Source organism: Pomacea canaliculata, linkage group LG3 (genome assembly GCF_003073045.1).
Source record: "Pomacea canaliculata isolate SZHN2017 linkage group LG3, ASM307304v1, whole genome shotgun sequence".
In the NCBI taxonomy this organism is placed as follows: domain Eukaryota; kingdom Metazoa; phylum Mollusca; class Gastropoda; order Architaenioglossa; family Ampullariidae; genus Pomacea; species Pomacea canaliculata.
Window position 1 is genome coordinate 22,169,515 of NC_037592.1, and position 15,175 is coordinate 22,184,689.

General features: G+C 37.8%; 2 protein-coding genes across 14 annotated transcripts in view; one reads left to right on the forward strand and one right to left on the reverse strand.

Annotated features, from left to right (window-relative positions):
* Positions 1-1,306: 1,306 nt before the first annotated feature.
* On the reverse strand, positions 1,307-8,033 carry LOC112559115 (methylmalonic aciduria type A protein, mitochondrial-like). Its single transcript, XM_025230084.1, is given in 8 exon segments — positions 1,307-4,224; positions 4,227-4,266; positions 4,450-4,598; positions 5,140-5,226; positions 5,456-5,626; positions 6,075-6,197; positions 6,726-7,292; positions 7,749-8,033. Coding segments are annotated over 7 exon segments (1,344 nt in total). The 5' UTR covers positions 7,255-7,292; positions 7,749-8,033; the 3' UTR covers positions 1,307-3,979.
* An 81-nt stretch (positions 8,034-8,114) lies between these two features.
* Positions 8,115-15,175, forward strand: part of LOC112559112 (probable phosphorylase b kinase regulatory subunit alpha) — a 49,246-nt gene continuing 42,185 nt past the window's right edge. For 3 of the 13 annotated variants that reach the window (XM_025230066.1, XM_025230071.1, XM_025230072.1), the window contains exons 1-9: positions 8,121-8,287; positions 8,722-8,880; positions 9,276-9,492; positions 11,001-11,164; positions 11,529-11,669; positions 12,160-12,264; positions 12,653-12,706; positions 12,902-13,024; positions 15,035-15,130. In XM_025230066.1, coding sequence (XP_025085851.1) covers positions 8,797-8,880; positions 9,276-9,492; positions 11,001-11,164; positions 11,529-11,669; positions 12,160-12,264; positions 12,653-12,706; positions 12,902-13,024; positions 15,035-15,130 — 984 coding nt within the window. In that variant the 5' untranslated portion in view covers positions 8,121-8,287; positions 8,722-8,796. Of the gene's footprint in view, positions 8,288-8,721; positions 8,881-9,275; positions 9,493-11,000; positions 11,165-11,528; positions 11,670-12,159; positions 12,265-12,652; positions 12,707-12,901; positions 13,025-15,034; positions 15,131-15,175 lie in introns of all 13 variants that reach the window. The other 10 variants (XM_025230074.1, XM_025230075.1, XM_025230076.1 and 7 more) reach the window with 6 other exon arrangements.

Below are 15,175 nucleotides of genomic sequence, written 5' to 3' on the forward strand. Positions count from 1 at the left end.
ACCTTTTTTTGAGATTTGGGAAGGGTTGGGGAATGGGATTATTGTACTCTGTTGGTCACTGACATTGGGTCATGCAGACATGTATCACAATAGTGTGATTAGCCCATTGTATACTTCAAGATGCAGACAAAGATATTTTCCTAAGACTATGAAGCAATAATTAGTGACAAATGAGTATTTTATTCCTTGTGAAAAAAAAGTTGTAGACATTGTAATTGAACTGTATTTATGAACATGCAGAATGTGCCTACAGTCCTCAGGTGAGTTTAGAACATAGCCCTCCTACATCACAATAGACACTGTGGTGCTATGTTTCCTTGAAACATGCTGTTTTACAGTTTTCTTGTTCAATACAAAAAATGGCTGTAATAGAAAGATTCAAAAGAAAGCTTACAGGAAACAGGTTGAAACAGGATCAGGTAGTAAGTCTCTAGCAAGGAACATTTCACATTTATAAGTGATTTTATTAAGCTTGTCCATGATGGAATCACATGGCAGAATATCAATGGCTACTTTTCCTCATGAGAGAACTGTGGTGTGTGTAATAAGAAACAAGAAGGGTACCGGAAGATTAAAGAGTGGGGGTGTGACATTCGTGGCCTTCTTCAGTATAAAGAAATATGCATTCACCTTATTTCCTAATTCATATCATAAAGCAGCTGGTGTGATTACAGTACAAGATTTTTTTAAACTGCCTTGCAGTTGCTGCTGTAAAGATAGCTGTATTTATAGCTGTGAAGGGACAATAGGTGGTAATGTGCCTGCCTCAAGACAAAATTTCACTCACACTTCTTTCCCCACTTACTTTCTGTATACAGATGAATGCATGTATATAGATCATGGTGTCAGTAGTAACCATTGTGTACTTGTACTCTCTGGAAACTGATACTCAGGTTAAAAATTTAAATGCACCTTGTTTAAATGAAATGTAACATTTATATATTTTGCATAAAAAAGAAATAAAAAAAATTACAGGTGAACTGTGTGCTGGTGCTCTTTGGTTCTAACTGCATTCACCTGCTGAGTGATTAAACCATGATGTTATACCTAATTTAAAATCTGACACTGATGCTTGATGCAGCTAAGCAAAAAAAAAATACTGAGAAAGCATTATCTCTATAACTTTATTGGCATATTTTAACATAATATTTATGAACATTGTAAAAATAAAACATTTACTGTTAGAAAGTGTGCACTCTTCCTTCTATATGCTTCAGAATGTGGAGATATTAGCTTGTGTTGACTGACAAGATTCTTTTTCTAGAATTTACTTAGTTTAGTTTATTCCTTTTTACTCCTCAAGGAACATAGGGCCACAAGGGTTTACTTGCTAAGCTAATAATTACAAAATTAAATTTGTTCCTTTGAAGGTTGTAAAGGCTTGAAAGCAATGCCTTAATTGAGGCCTTCCTGGTCTGAACTTGGTTTAGGCAGTCAAAAGTTCGTTCTTAAAAGCCAAACTTGTTTTGTGTCCACCAGATCTACCGTTTTATAATTTGCTGAAACCCGCTCCAAGCGACTCCATGTTCAGCAGTTTCCTTTCATCTCCCTTTCCACTGTTCTTCAAGTTTCCTTTGGGCGGCCTTGTTTTCTTCAGCCGTCTGGAGTCCATCATAGGGCGACTCTGGAGAAGTCTGCTGGCAGAGCACATGTCCAATCCATCACCAACACCTTTGTTAAACCTGCTTGGTGATGGACTTGGTTTCGGTTCTTGAACTTTCTAATAGTCCTTCTTTATTAGTGTATGGGAGATGAAAAGGCAACGAAGACGTCATATTCCTTTTAATGGAGCATAGGGCCGCAGCTACACCATGTCATCGGATCTGGTTCTTGTCGTCCCTATCCAGTTGGGACCATGTCTTGCAAGCTGTCTCCGCCTCGCTGTGGCCAATCTCCTCCATGTCTGAGTCTTTCAATCCTGTGCCTCCTCTGTGGGTTTCAGCCCAGAGCTTGTCTTGTTAAATTGTCAGCCGACTTTTTCCCAGGTGGTTCAGAAACCTGGAGAATGACAAATACCATCAACAACAAGCTCCAGACCTTTACCAACCGATGCCTATGCCATATCCTGGGAATAAGGTGACCTGAAAAGATCTCCAACAGCTGCCTGTGGACAAGAGCCAACCAGAATGCCACTAGCCAAGACATCAAAAAACGCAAATGGGGCTGGATAGGACACACCCTGCGCAAACCACCTGACACCATTGCCAAGCAGGCACTTGACTGGAACCCTCAGGGACAGCAAGCAACCCCCATCTCTTTACAGCCATGTTGTCACTTGCATTCTGGCAAAGTACCTCACCACACTCTAAATGTAATACCATTTACCATTTTTTACCTTTCAACATGAGAGGTCAGCTGCAAGAATCCATTAGCCAATAAAGGATTCTCAGTGCCTTTTTTATTAACTTTTTTTTTTAACCACCCCAAAACTAGTTTGCCTCATATGGTCAAACTGGTGTGAGCTGCTTCCTAGTAGAGAACAAAACTGGAATGATTGTTGATCATTCTGAACCAGGTTCATAAGGGCACAACTTGCTCACTTAAGACATGGCTTAAGCGACAAAGACAAAATGAAGTTCATAAATAGTCAACTTAAAATTATTTTTTTAATGCTGATTAACAGATGCATAATCACATGCACAAAGGCAAACACAAAAATCAATGACAGCCGAAGCAAAAGATACTTTATCACAGTTTATAATCATAGTCACAAAACTGATCAGGCTCAGTAATCATACTTAAACAGACACCACAGCCTGATTTTAAGTTTTATTCTTTCACTCTTAAAAGCAAAAAATCATATTTACTGATTCTCTACCATAATAAGACTAAACAACGTCTCTGTCATAATTAAATACACTCATAAATCCAAGTTTCATTCCTCCACTCTTAAAAGGGAGAAACTTATTTACTGATTCTACCACGATTCTTCATGATACACCCACTACTATGTTTAAAAAAAAACCTTTCAGAAATTATAGTGTTATATTTAATTGTTGCCAGCAGTCAATCCCTGCACAAATACCTAAGAAGGAATATTTGGTGGGTTGGTGGCGGTTTATAAGGTTGTGCAAGTGATCTAGGATTTAGGGGAATAAAAATTGTTTTGGCATGCTGACTTGCAAAATCTGTTTATGTTGGAATGTGACGAATAAGATTATAAAGTTGATTTTTTTATTTTAAATATTACATCATTTCTTTGTGATTGCATTTGATCAGTGAGCCATTTGTCAGTGGATTTTGTTCCATCTTTAACACTGAAAGCAGAATGTGTTTTGATACTGCCACCATGTGTACATGTTAGTACATGCAATTATGTCCCCATCCCTTTTTCGCAAGTGCATGTGTGAATACCATTTCAATGTCAGCACTTAGTTTGCCCCTACAATGCTGAACGTATTCCTATATTACTCTATGCTTCTGTTGTTGGTACCAAGTCTTAAGTAGATAATGTTTACTGTTGTTACCCAAGAAGATATTGGCTATTGCTACTGTTAACATTTCCTAGGATTTGATTATTATTATAATACAATGGTTAATGAATAACCCTGGAATAATAAAGGATGTGTCAAAGATTTAAGCAGTCTTAGGCAGATGTTATGAGGCTACATCCTTCTTAAAATTAAGAAAAATCGTTTTCATCCTCTATTTTTACATCAACACTGTTGGGAGGCAAGCCATGTAATCGATGCTATCCTTGATCAGCTGAGGCAAGAATAAGGCAGCACCATCTATATGCAGAGTCCAGGTAATGCTGTACATCCAGTACAAAGGTATGCAGCCCTTTAATCTAGCCCTAACTGTAGTGCATTTCCAGAAATGCTGACATCATAATTTTTTAACATGACCAAGAAATTTAGCACCACAGGGGCCTCCAAACTGAGCAACCCCATATTATAATAGGTTGAACCTGCTAACCTTGATTTTGTACATTTAACATCTGCTCTCTGCTGTCAGTATCTGGGTATCATACTACTCATTATAACTTTTTCAGAAACTTTTCCAGCAGGATGTCAGCTGCAAGTCCTGGTGTCACAATGCCTTGAGAGACCATGTTTTCAAGTTCTGAGAGATTTTTTGCAACAGTTTGGTCCTTTCTGAAGATTTCCATCATCCTTTCATGGATATGTCTCCACATCCACACATGCATCTGCTGTTCCCTTTTTTTCTTGAGATCTCCTCCTTGGCTTATTGCCTGATGGTATTCACACATCTTCTTCCAAGTTCTGAGATGCCATTTCCAGTTAGAGCAGAAATTCTTAATACCTGTCATCCAAATATCAAAAGAAATCTGCTAAATTTTGCTGTATAATAAAACTATAAATTATTCTTAAAGATGAAACATGAACCTCTGGCATAGGAAAAGATAAGTCTCAGCTAAAATGGATAGAACCTATTATTTAAGTGCAAACTCCTTGAGCACATAATGGTAGTCACTTGGTTGCATACTTTAGGTTTCCAGAGAGGTGTTCGCTGTTTCACGAACTTAAGGGCAGAAGTGTATTCAGCCTGGACACGTCTGGCAGCACCTTCCAGGTCCCCATCACTCTTGTTCACTACCACCAAATCTGCTACCTCCACAATACCACGCTTGATACCTGATAAGGATCATTAAGAGAAAAAATGCTGTATAAAGTTTCAATGTGGGCATTTGATGTTGTCATACTGTGACAAATGAGGCGGGGAGAAGGATGGACCTAACTCACCAGCTTTGTTGGCTTTGAACCAGGCTGGTTCATGTTATTCAGGAAAATACTCTGTTTGGCCTTTATAATTCTCTAGGCTGATTGCTAACCACAAAGGTGCTCCCAATACTACTTTTATTGACCTTGACTGAAGCTTAGCTATTTAGTCTGATCTCAGATGAACTAAGTGCGACTGCATGTAACAGTTTAGACATTACATGGGCTCAAGAAGGACTGCATATATTGAGAAAAATAAGTTTACTCACATAGAAAAGAATCAGTAAGTTAAAGTATCCACTGAATGGCAATACAATATGCATTTCTCTACAAAATTATTTTGTGTGTAGCTGGGAGTACAGGTGGCCATATGCATGTAGAGAACACCCAACCAAAGTGAATGATTACACCAAAAGGATCTATTATGAACACTAGAAAGATATTTCTACCTACAAACCTTGCATCTCATCACCACTGGCTGGTGGAATCAACAGACAGAAGAGATCCACCATGTCTGCCACAGCAAATTCTGATTGGCCCACACCTGGTCAAAATTTGGAAAAAAGCTATAAAATGTAAATTCTTGATGACAAGCAACATGCATATGTTAAAGCAGGGACATTTGAATGAACATTGGAACCAATCTTTGTTTCCATCTGGCTTAAGAATATTCAAGGTCTTAAAACAGTATCTTCTTTGTTTCAAACTTTTCAAATTTGTTGAAAAAAATGATGGGCAAGGATGTCAACATTAGAGCAGACAAGTTCACTTACCTACTGTCTCAATGACAATGGTATCAAAACCAGCCCCCTCACATAGTACAGCTGCTTCACATGTGTTGCGAGCAACACCCCCTAGAGTACCAGAAGAGGGTGAAGGTCTAATGAAGGCATTGGGGTCCACAGAAAGCTTTGGCATCCTTGTTTTGTCGGCTAACAGAGAACCTGCAGACACAGCAACCCTGTAACACTCACCTTGCGTAAAAGAAAACCATGACCGAATGATTCGATCTCTGATGCTGCTATATAAGCAGTATGAAACTAAAATCCAATTACTTAAAATGTAACTATGCTGTAGCATGCATATCTTGTTTCTTTTTTCAAACAAGTGTTCTACTCAGTGGCAGTTGCTAAGTTATAATATTTTCTTTCAGTGTTTCCCATCATACAAAAACATTCATGAATCATGTAAGAGAGCTCCAATCACCTGAAGAAAATTTGCCTAGGAGTCCAAAAACTTTTTTCAAAACATGGCAAGTGTTTACCATTTTTATGATTAAACTTTTTAATTTTGCTCTTCACAAATTAAAAAAAAAACTAAATCAATGACTTGGAAGTAAGCATGGGTTGTCAAGTTGAACTATAAAAATAAGATCAGGTTTCAATGTAACACCTCCAGTAGTGCTGGAGGAGGGATCAACAGCCAGTACAGCTACACGATGACCCGTGCCAGTCAAAAACTTGCCAAACTTTTCAATGAATGTACTCTTGCCTGCTCCTGGGGGGCCAGATATTCCTGACACACAAAAAAGTCAGAATGCGATCAGGAAACAAACACAAGATTATGAACACCACTAATGATCTTTTTTAGATCCTAAATGTTTTCAGCTTCTTAAGACTTAAAATCATCACTCTAATGCAAATGGCAAATGGATTTTATTCTTTTTTTCCCTAAAAATCCAGACAGAAAAGGACTGTAATCTGAATCATGGCTTCACCTTCCAACTCCTTGTGATGTCTGGTATACAAAGGATATAGAGCTTATTTTTTCAAACAAACTACAACAGATGAAACTTTGTCAGTTCACCAGGTGAGACAGTGAGCATGAACTCCATTGCCGATGAACTTTCATAGACTGTTAAATAATATTACAATTAGGTAACTTAAAATTTTTTTTTTTGACTAAATATTAAAACAATTTAATTGAGCTGACAGAACTATTAAGCAACACTTCTCAATTACAGTGAAATCATAATCACTGCTCTTATTTAACATATATAAAGCAATTTTACACCAGATTTTATCATTAAAAAATAAACCTTACCAATACGAAATGATTTTACACCCCGTGCAGATTTGGCATTTTCTGTCTTTAAATATTGTAAAACACAGGTAAGCAGCAGCTGTGCTTGATGGCGTTTCTGCAAGTTGGATGATTCAACAAGAGTGATTGACCTAGCTAGAGATGCTCTGTCCTGGTTCACAAGACCCTCAAAAAGCTTAGCAGTAGCCTGCTCCATTTTAAGGTCTCCCAACAGTTGTTCCGTGACCAAAGGTGATATAGGTATTTTTAAGGAACATGTTAAAATTGACAATGAGAACTGTCTCTGATTACCCCTTCCTGTCCCTGGAAATGTCCTCCTACTTCTCTGTAATCCTGTGAAATCTGGCACAGGCTTGTGAGCCATTTGGTTCTCATCAAATGAAAGTGCTCTATAAAATGATGCATGTCTGCAGTTTAATTTTCTAATGCTATCTTGAAAAAGGATTTTTAGACTAGTTAGTCTGTAATAAGAAACGCTTGAAGGTCTACAGAAAGCTCTTGGTATATGCCAGAAAATCTGCATTGCCATGTCCAAGCCTTTGGGTCGCTAATGTCAGCAAATGCCAGCTGAAAGCAAAGAATGTCTTTGTATCATTATAAAGCATAAGTTAAATTATGTGGTGGATGAATTTTATAGCAACTAATGTAGTACCATTGGGGCGCTATGCTCCACTAGGGATGATTAGGAACAAGAAGAAGAATGTGGTACCATACGACTATGGAAGTATTAAGTTTTGTGAATGTAAATTGTCTTACATAAGATTTTACATGCCTTTTTATTTTAATTTCCTGACATTCATGCTTGAGGTTGATAATTCTAAAACTACAGAGATTATGAGATTTAATACATTTATTATCAATATTAAGAGACTGTGGCCTCATTTTTTTCTCTCTCTCTTATTCGACGAATTATTGACATCTTTAAGGATGCCATCAACTGTGCATGTTAGGCGTCATACTGCATTCCACTATTTTTAAATTAGCATTCTCTGCCATACGTATGCATTAAAATGACCAACATACTTTCATAAGTCTTTTAAACTTTTATAGTTTCAGCCATCTATACAACAGATGCATATCAAAGATCACAAGGGTGCTTGAAAAGGACGTACGCTTTACTAGCTAGCACTATTTGGTTTTGTATCGTTGCTGCACATGATACATTAAATGGTAAGATTTATTGATTTTGTAATATAAGTTATTGATTTTGATATTATGTTCTACGTATGGATCTTTAATAAACAAAATAAAAACCGGTAGTCAAAATAAATGTCAATAACACATGTCAAAACTGGATCTTCTAAATAAAGTCTAGTTCTTATTAGTTCTTATTCTCGTTTGGCTACACTTCGTATATGGTTTGCTTCTGGGAAGTGGTCTTGACCTCAAACTTCTATGATATGGTCTTGACATTGAAAGATATACAAGTGAGAACAGACGAACAAATAATTATGACTCGCTGACAGTCCACTTCACCTAATCACCATGAGGAGTAGAAGTAACTCAGGAATACGTTTAGATTATTTCCAACGTCTTGTTAACCGAACCATTTACGGTATCAAGTAAGTACTTGTTGGTTATGTATTGAATATAAATTTTTGTCCGTGATGTTCCAATTATAGCAACAGACGGAGAGGGGGATGGGGATTGGTGTTTTACGCCGATCTAGCAACTAAGGCTGTATATCACGGCAAACCCTGGAAACAGATGATACACGCAGAGAAAGAATAGCCAACCCTCACTTTATTGGTGACGGTCTAACCGTTGCGCCACCTGACCGCCCACAGATTAATCTTAATAAAAAAAAGTACTTTGATAATGCAATTTGTAAAATTTACAGTTTAGAAAGCACCCCCTTCCCATCATAGATTCAACAAAATGACTGACATTTGTTTGATGGTATATCATCTCTTTTGTTATACGTTTTCATTGTGATTTTTTAAGTATAGCTCTAAGTGGTTGCAGTTTTAGTTGCTTCATTTTTCTGTTGTTTTAGAGTCCCTCCACTGGGCTGATATCATCACGTGAAGACAGCCAACACAGCTGGGTTCGTGACAATGTTTACAGCATCATGGCAGTCTGGGGCTTGGCATTGGCCTATCGTAAAACAGCAGATCTTGATGAAGACAGAGCCAAAGCTTATGAGTTAGAAAAGGTATGATGTCTGTCACAGCATGGAATGATATAAGGATGAACAATGGGGCCAGGAGACTGTTGGGCTAAATATATGCACTTTTGCAGCATCAATTAGCAATCTTGGTAGTGGTAAAAGACGGAAAAGCTATTCCACAAGTTGTTTTATTATTATTATATTCAAGATAGTGCTATTTAGAGTAGTACTGTTTATATTTAATCACAGGCTGTGGCTTAAGACCAAAAAAGGATTTACTGGTTGCTACTTAACCTTTTTATTTTTAATCCTTGCTGACTCAAATTGTCTTTCAATGTGATGGATGATTTCCCTCTAGTCAGTGATGCAAGCATTAAGCAGATGGAGTTTTCAAGATGGTGTTGCTATTTGGAATGGAACTGATTGTTATTTTTTCTCAGGCAGTGGTGATGCTCATGCGGGGATTGCTGCGCAGCATGATGATGCAAGTGGAGAAGTTGGAGAAGTTCAAGGTCTCCCAGAACCCACGAGATGCCTTGCATGCCAAGTACTGTAGCCGAACAGGAAAAGCAGTGGTCGGCGACTATGAGTGGGGGCATTTGCAGATTGATGCCACATCCCTATACTTGTTGACACTGGCTCAGATGACTGCTTCAGGTTAGTAAGCTTAAAGAGAGAATATTTTTTAATCTATCTTTTCCATAAAGAGGGATATAAATTTCTGGGTTAAATACAGGGTATACATAAATGAGGTATCCCAAACTAAGGCCCATCAGTGGTAAGTATATAAGAGCCCTGGCCAAGATTTTGGTCCAACGTTCCATATTTTTTCTGCATAAAGACGAACTTGTTCCAGGACAGTTTCTGGTCCTTTAGTTCTCGTTCTACTGACCAACCATGTTTCTTTTTGACCGACCATGCTTCCTCGGCCATGAACTGTCCAGTAAAAGGCTATTTTCGGTGGTGCCTCTGGTTTCATTCTGTACACATGCCCTATTCATTTCCATCTTCTTATTTGGATTATGATTGTCATAATTGTGCAGCTGGCTCTTGTAAGGATTTCTTCATTAATGATTGTGTTAGGCCAGAATGTGTTAAAAAATTTTCCTCACACATTAGGTTTGAAGAGGACCCTAGTGTCTGGCTGAATTTTGCTGGCATCTTCCAGCACCTACTTCCATAGAGACCTATGTCTACCCTTCTTTTAACTTTGTCGTCTTAAAGTGTGTGCCTCCATTTGCTATAAATGATAATGTGGTCTGTCTGACTCTCTACCCTGCCATCAGGTGACTTCCAAGTCACTTTGTGAATCTTCTTATATTGAAAAATTATTCCTTTAATTACAAGGTCATTTTCTTTTCCAAAAATCACATAATCTGCTGCCATTATCAGTTATATGCCCTAAACCTTCCTTTCCCATGATTCTTTCTCTTCCTTCATTCTTGCTGCCAAATCTAGCATTGAAATCTCCCTGTACTATCATTAGATCATGGTAGGGATGTTTTTCTTTTGCTGTCTGTCAGCTTTTATAGAAATCTTCTTTGTCCTCTTCCTCTGCCTCATCTGTGAGTGCATAGCAGGTCAGGACGGAAAGCTTGATGAATCTGGAATTGTGCTTGGTATACAGCAGGCGTCCACTGAGTGGCTTCCATCCCAATTGAGAGTTCTTGTGTTGTTTTGGAATAATCATTGCAGCCCCTTTTCTGTGTTGGTTGTTGCTCTTTCCAGGCCACAAAATAGTGTCACCATTTACAAGAGTTCCTTGGCCTGTCCAATGTGCTTGCGTAATTCCAAGACGATTCCAATATTAATGAGTGTTTTGGTTGAGAGCAAGTCAGCAATCAAGTTGGGTTAGGGTTAGGTAACAAATTATCAAATCTAAAACGTTTTAAAAAATTGCTTCATAAAATTTGCTTCTAATTCTGTAAAAATGCACTGTTCAAATAAAAAAATTAAGTCTTTACAAACTTTCAGTTTGAATACTACAGTATTAAAGATTTTTATTAAAGAGGTTAGAGTTTAAAATATATCATCATGTGGGAATGCTAATTTCAGTATATCACTGTAATCTACACAGTGGTATCTTTGGTATATCTAGCTTTTGAAATCGACATTTTATCGGTATATCATTGACCTTAAGAATAATTTTATTTTGTATTTCACAGGCATGGAGATTATATTCACCTTGGATGAGGTGGCCTTTGTTCAGAATCTGGTGTTCTATATTGAGACAGCATATCGTACGCCTGACTATGGCATTTGGGAGAGGGGAGATAAGACTAACCACGGCTTGCCAGAACTTAATTCTAGCTCAATAGGCATGGCGAAGGTGGGTGCAGAATTATTTGAGTTATTTGTAGAATCATTACAACTAACTTTTTCTGAAAAATTCTTTTGCAATAATAATACTAAACAATCGAGCAAAGATAGCACTTGTATGCTGAATATATGACAAGGTAGAATATGATGTACCTATTTGATGGCTCTGTGTCAAATTGATATACAAAAAAAACACACTCACACACAAGCCATGGTTTGCAATAAATGTGCATCATACTGCTTACAAGTCAGAATGAGCCTAGTCTTTGAGAGAACTGCCTGTTGTCACCATGTCTTTTTTTCTTATCGTTCTGCTTAGGTTTTGGCTATCAGACATGGAACTTGGAATAATTCTTTCTTTTTTTTTCCTGTAGGCTGCTTTAGAGGCAGTAAATGAATTGGATCTTTTCGGGGCTCGTGGTGGGCCAGCTTCCATTATTTATGTTCTGCCTGACGAAGCTCAGCAATGCCAGGCTATCCTTACCTCTATGCTGCCAAGAGAGTCATCATCCAAAGTGAGATTTGTCCCATTTATGTCCCCATTAACTGTCAGTTTAGACTATTAATTCTTCAAATTTGTAACTTTAGCTATGAGAAGAACATTGCTTAAACCATGTTCACAATAAATATTTTAGAAACATTGTATGGCACTGTAATATATATATATATGCTGCTGAAGCCACATAATTTGTTGCACCATCAGTCTGATACTAGCATATGCTAAGCATTTCCAGTTCCATTCTTTATGAAGGTTTCCCCCTTTGACTGTTGGATATTCATCCTAGGATTTATAAATATCAAGGCTTCAAGAATTTGTTTAGAGTAAAACAAAGCTAATTTGCTTGGGGGCAATGTTGTCTAGCTTATTTATCAAGCTTTGGATAAAATGTATTTATTTAAAAAAAGAAAGCTCTTATGCCTCTTTGAATTCTTGAATGTGCTGAAAATGTTAATGTAAAAGATGCAGTTTACAGTGTGATGACATATTTTATCTTACAATAACAGGAAGTTGATGCGAGTCTCATAACAATCATCGGATTTCCAGCATTTGCAGTAGATGACACAGAGATTGTTGCAGAAACACGCAGGGTGATAAAGGAGAAATTGAGTGTAGGTATATGGATTGAACATTGAAGTCTGTGTTGAATAAGACTATTTATGGTTGTAGAGTCAAGTAATTTCCTTAAGTGGTAAACATTGCTTATCAGGAACCTTAAAAACTGTCTCCTGATTTACAGATTGGGCCGGATTATTAATTATCTACATATAGTAAGCCTTGTTCCATGGAGATTTTGACACCCCAGGGTTTATACAAGTAGAATAGTTGTAACTGTTCTCGATCTCAGGCATTAACAAAGCTCAAGTTTTTTTGTAAACCAAAATGTGCTAAAACTTCATCAGACTAACTCTTAAAAGTCTGTAGCACCATGTAAGAATATATTCTTTTTTGATTAAACATGATTGAGTCTTTTGCATTGTAACTCTTGTATTTCTTCAGGGAAGGTATGGATGCTGCCGGTTTCTGAGAGATGGGTACAAAACTGCAAGAGAGGTATGCTATAGTAATTTTTATAAGAATAAAATTTGTTTATCCTGTTACCATATTCAGGGAACAAACAAGGCTGCATATGATGATTGTGTAAATGTTTGCATCCATGCATGTATGAGAGACATTCATACTTCCAAATGTGGACATTACATCAAACTTTCTAGGCCCACATCTGACATTGAACAGTAACTTTTTCAGGATCCACGACGACTACACTATGAACCTTGGGAGCTTCTCATGTTTGAAAAAATTGAATGCCAGTGGCCTCTTTTCTTTGCCTACTATATCCTGGATGGCCTCTTCCGCAATGATATGAAGCAGGTGAGAATTTAAATATATTTGCCATCATTTATCAAGCTATAACTTTTTTTGAGCTACTAGAATAAACATAAAAACTAGAACTTGCTTTGTCAGTTGTCTCTTATAACACTGGCGGACCACCAAGGAAGTTATGGCGGCCTAAAAATCAACTATGAATTTCAAATTTAATCCGCATTTGTTTCATTTTAATTCAAAACTAAATGTCCTTTTGTGACATTATAGTAATAAGTTGACATAAAACTACGTACCTCGATCTTTGTGCGAGGAATGAAACATCACTTTGCTGACATATGACGACTGTCAGCCGCGGACCACCTGACTTATTAGTGGTATGGCTACATGTGAATGTGTTCAAAATTAATAGCTAATGAAAAGTACAAACATGGATCCATAATCACATATTTTTACACCCAAATAATCTGCCAAGACTATTTTGTGGCTTATTAGATTGGTTTCACGTAGAAATAGTTTGTGGAACTCAACTGAATTCTCTGTGGTATCTTTGCTGGCCTGAATAGCTAAGGTACGACTTTAATTATCCCAGTGGACAGTTATTAAGCATCTTTATAAGGAAGCAAGGGTTAGAACCACACAGCATCACATCAGCAATACCACCAGGCATTGCCACACCAGACAAACTCCCATGCAGTCACAATTCAGACCCACATATAATCACAGGTCAACACAAGACCTTAGTCATCAAAGACAGCAATGGCCACCTCACAGAAAGCAATGCTGTACTCAACCAATGGACAGACGGTAACATCCTTCTAAACAGCCAGGCTATAATCAGTGAACCTGCTGACCTACCAGTCCTATGCAAAAAGATCAAAAGAGCTCTACACAGTTTGAAGGGAGGAAAGTCACCAGTCATTGAATGTGCCAGCTGAGCTGCTCAAGCAGAGTGGGGAAGAAACTACAAAGGCCATTGCTGTTCTGTGCCAAAGAGTCTGGGAACACAAAGAATTGTCCAAAGAATAGACACAGTCACTAGTCATTCCCCACTCCAAAAAAGGGGACAGCAAACAGTGCTAGAAATACAGAACTATAAGCCCTATCAGCCACCCAATCAAAGTCATGCTGAAAGTAAGACCACATCAACACCACTGTGGAGGAGCTGCTAGCATAAGAATAGGCTGACTTCAGATTAGGTCAAAGCACAGTTGAGCAGATCTTCAATTGTTACCTTATAGAGAAGCATTTTCAGCTTCAGCGGGACCTCTATCACAATTTCAACTTTAAAATGGCATTCAACAGTCTGGCAGAAGGGGCTATGGCATATGATGCAAAAATTCAGCATCAAAGGAGGCCTCATTCAAGTCATCAGAGTGCTGTCATATAGTTCAGTGAGTGTAGTACTGCTGGATAACTCAATCAGAGTTCACCTTTGTACTACAATAGGTGTATGTCAAGGATGCCCCCTATCACCGGTGTTGTTGAACATCATCTTGGAGAATATCATGCATGAAACCCTCCATAACTATTACACTTCCATTTCCATTATTAGAAGGCTGATTTGCAACCTATGCTTTGCAGAAAATATAGTCCTGTTAGCAGGTATTAACAAAGAACTCCAAGGTCTTACCAGCACCCTGACAGTTCAAACACATGGAACAGAGACGCACTGATAAAAGCAAAGTTAAAATCATTGACAACAGCAGAGCAAAGATCTACATGAACAGGGAACAACTTAAAATGGTTAGCAGTTTCAAGTACGTGAGTCACCCTCTCCAAGGACAGCACCTCTAAGACAGATTATCTGCATCAGAATCATTAACAGCAACAGTGGTGATGGCTAAGCTGGATAGGATCTGGCATAGCCATAATGTCAGGTGGTTGTGAAACAAAAAATGAACACAGCAAATTTTCATGGCAAGTGTAATATTTTTTGGTTTGATTATGGCTAGCTTAGAGTGTACTAATAATCTGATTGTGATGGTTGTATAATTGATAATAATGTGTAGTGTTATTGTTGTGACCATCTTTGACAGATTCTCTGTTTTATTGCAGGTAGAAGAATATAGACAACGACTTGATGAAATCATGCTGAAGAGTGAAGATGGCATACCACTCCTGCCAGAACTGTATGCAGTGCCACCGGAATTGGTAAGTGATAATTTCTCCTTGTGCATATCAAATCACATTGAAGGA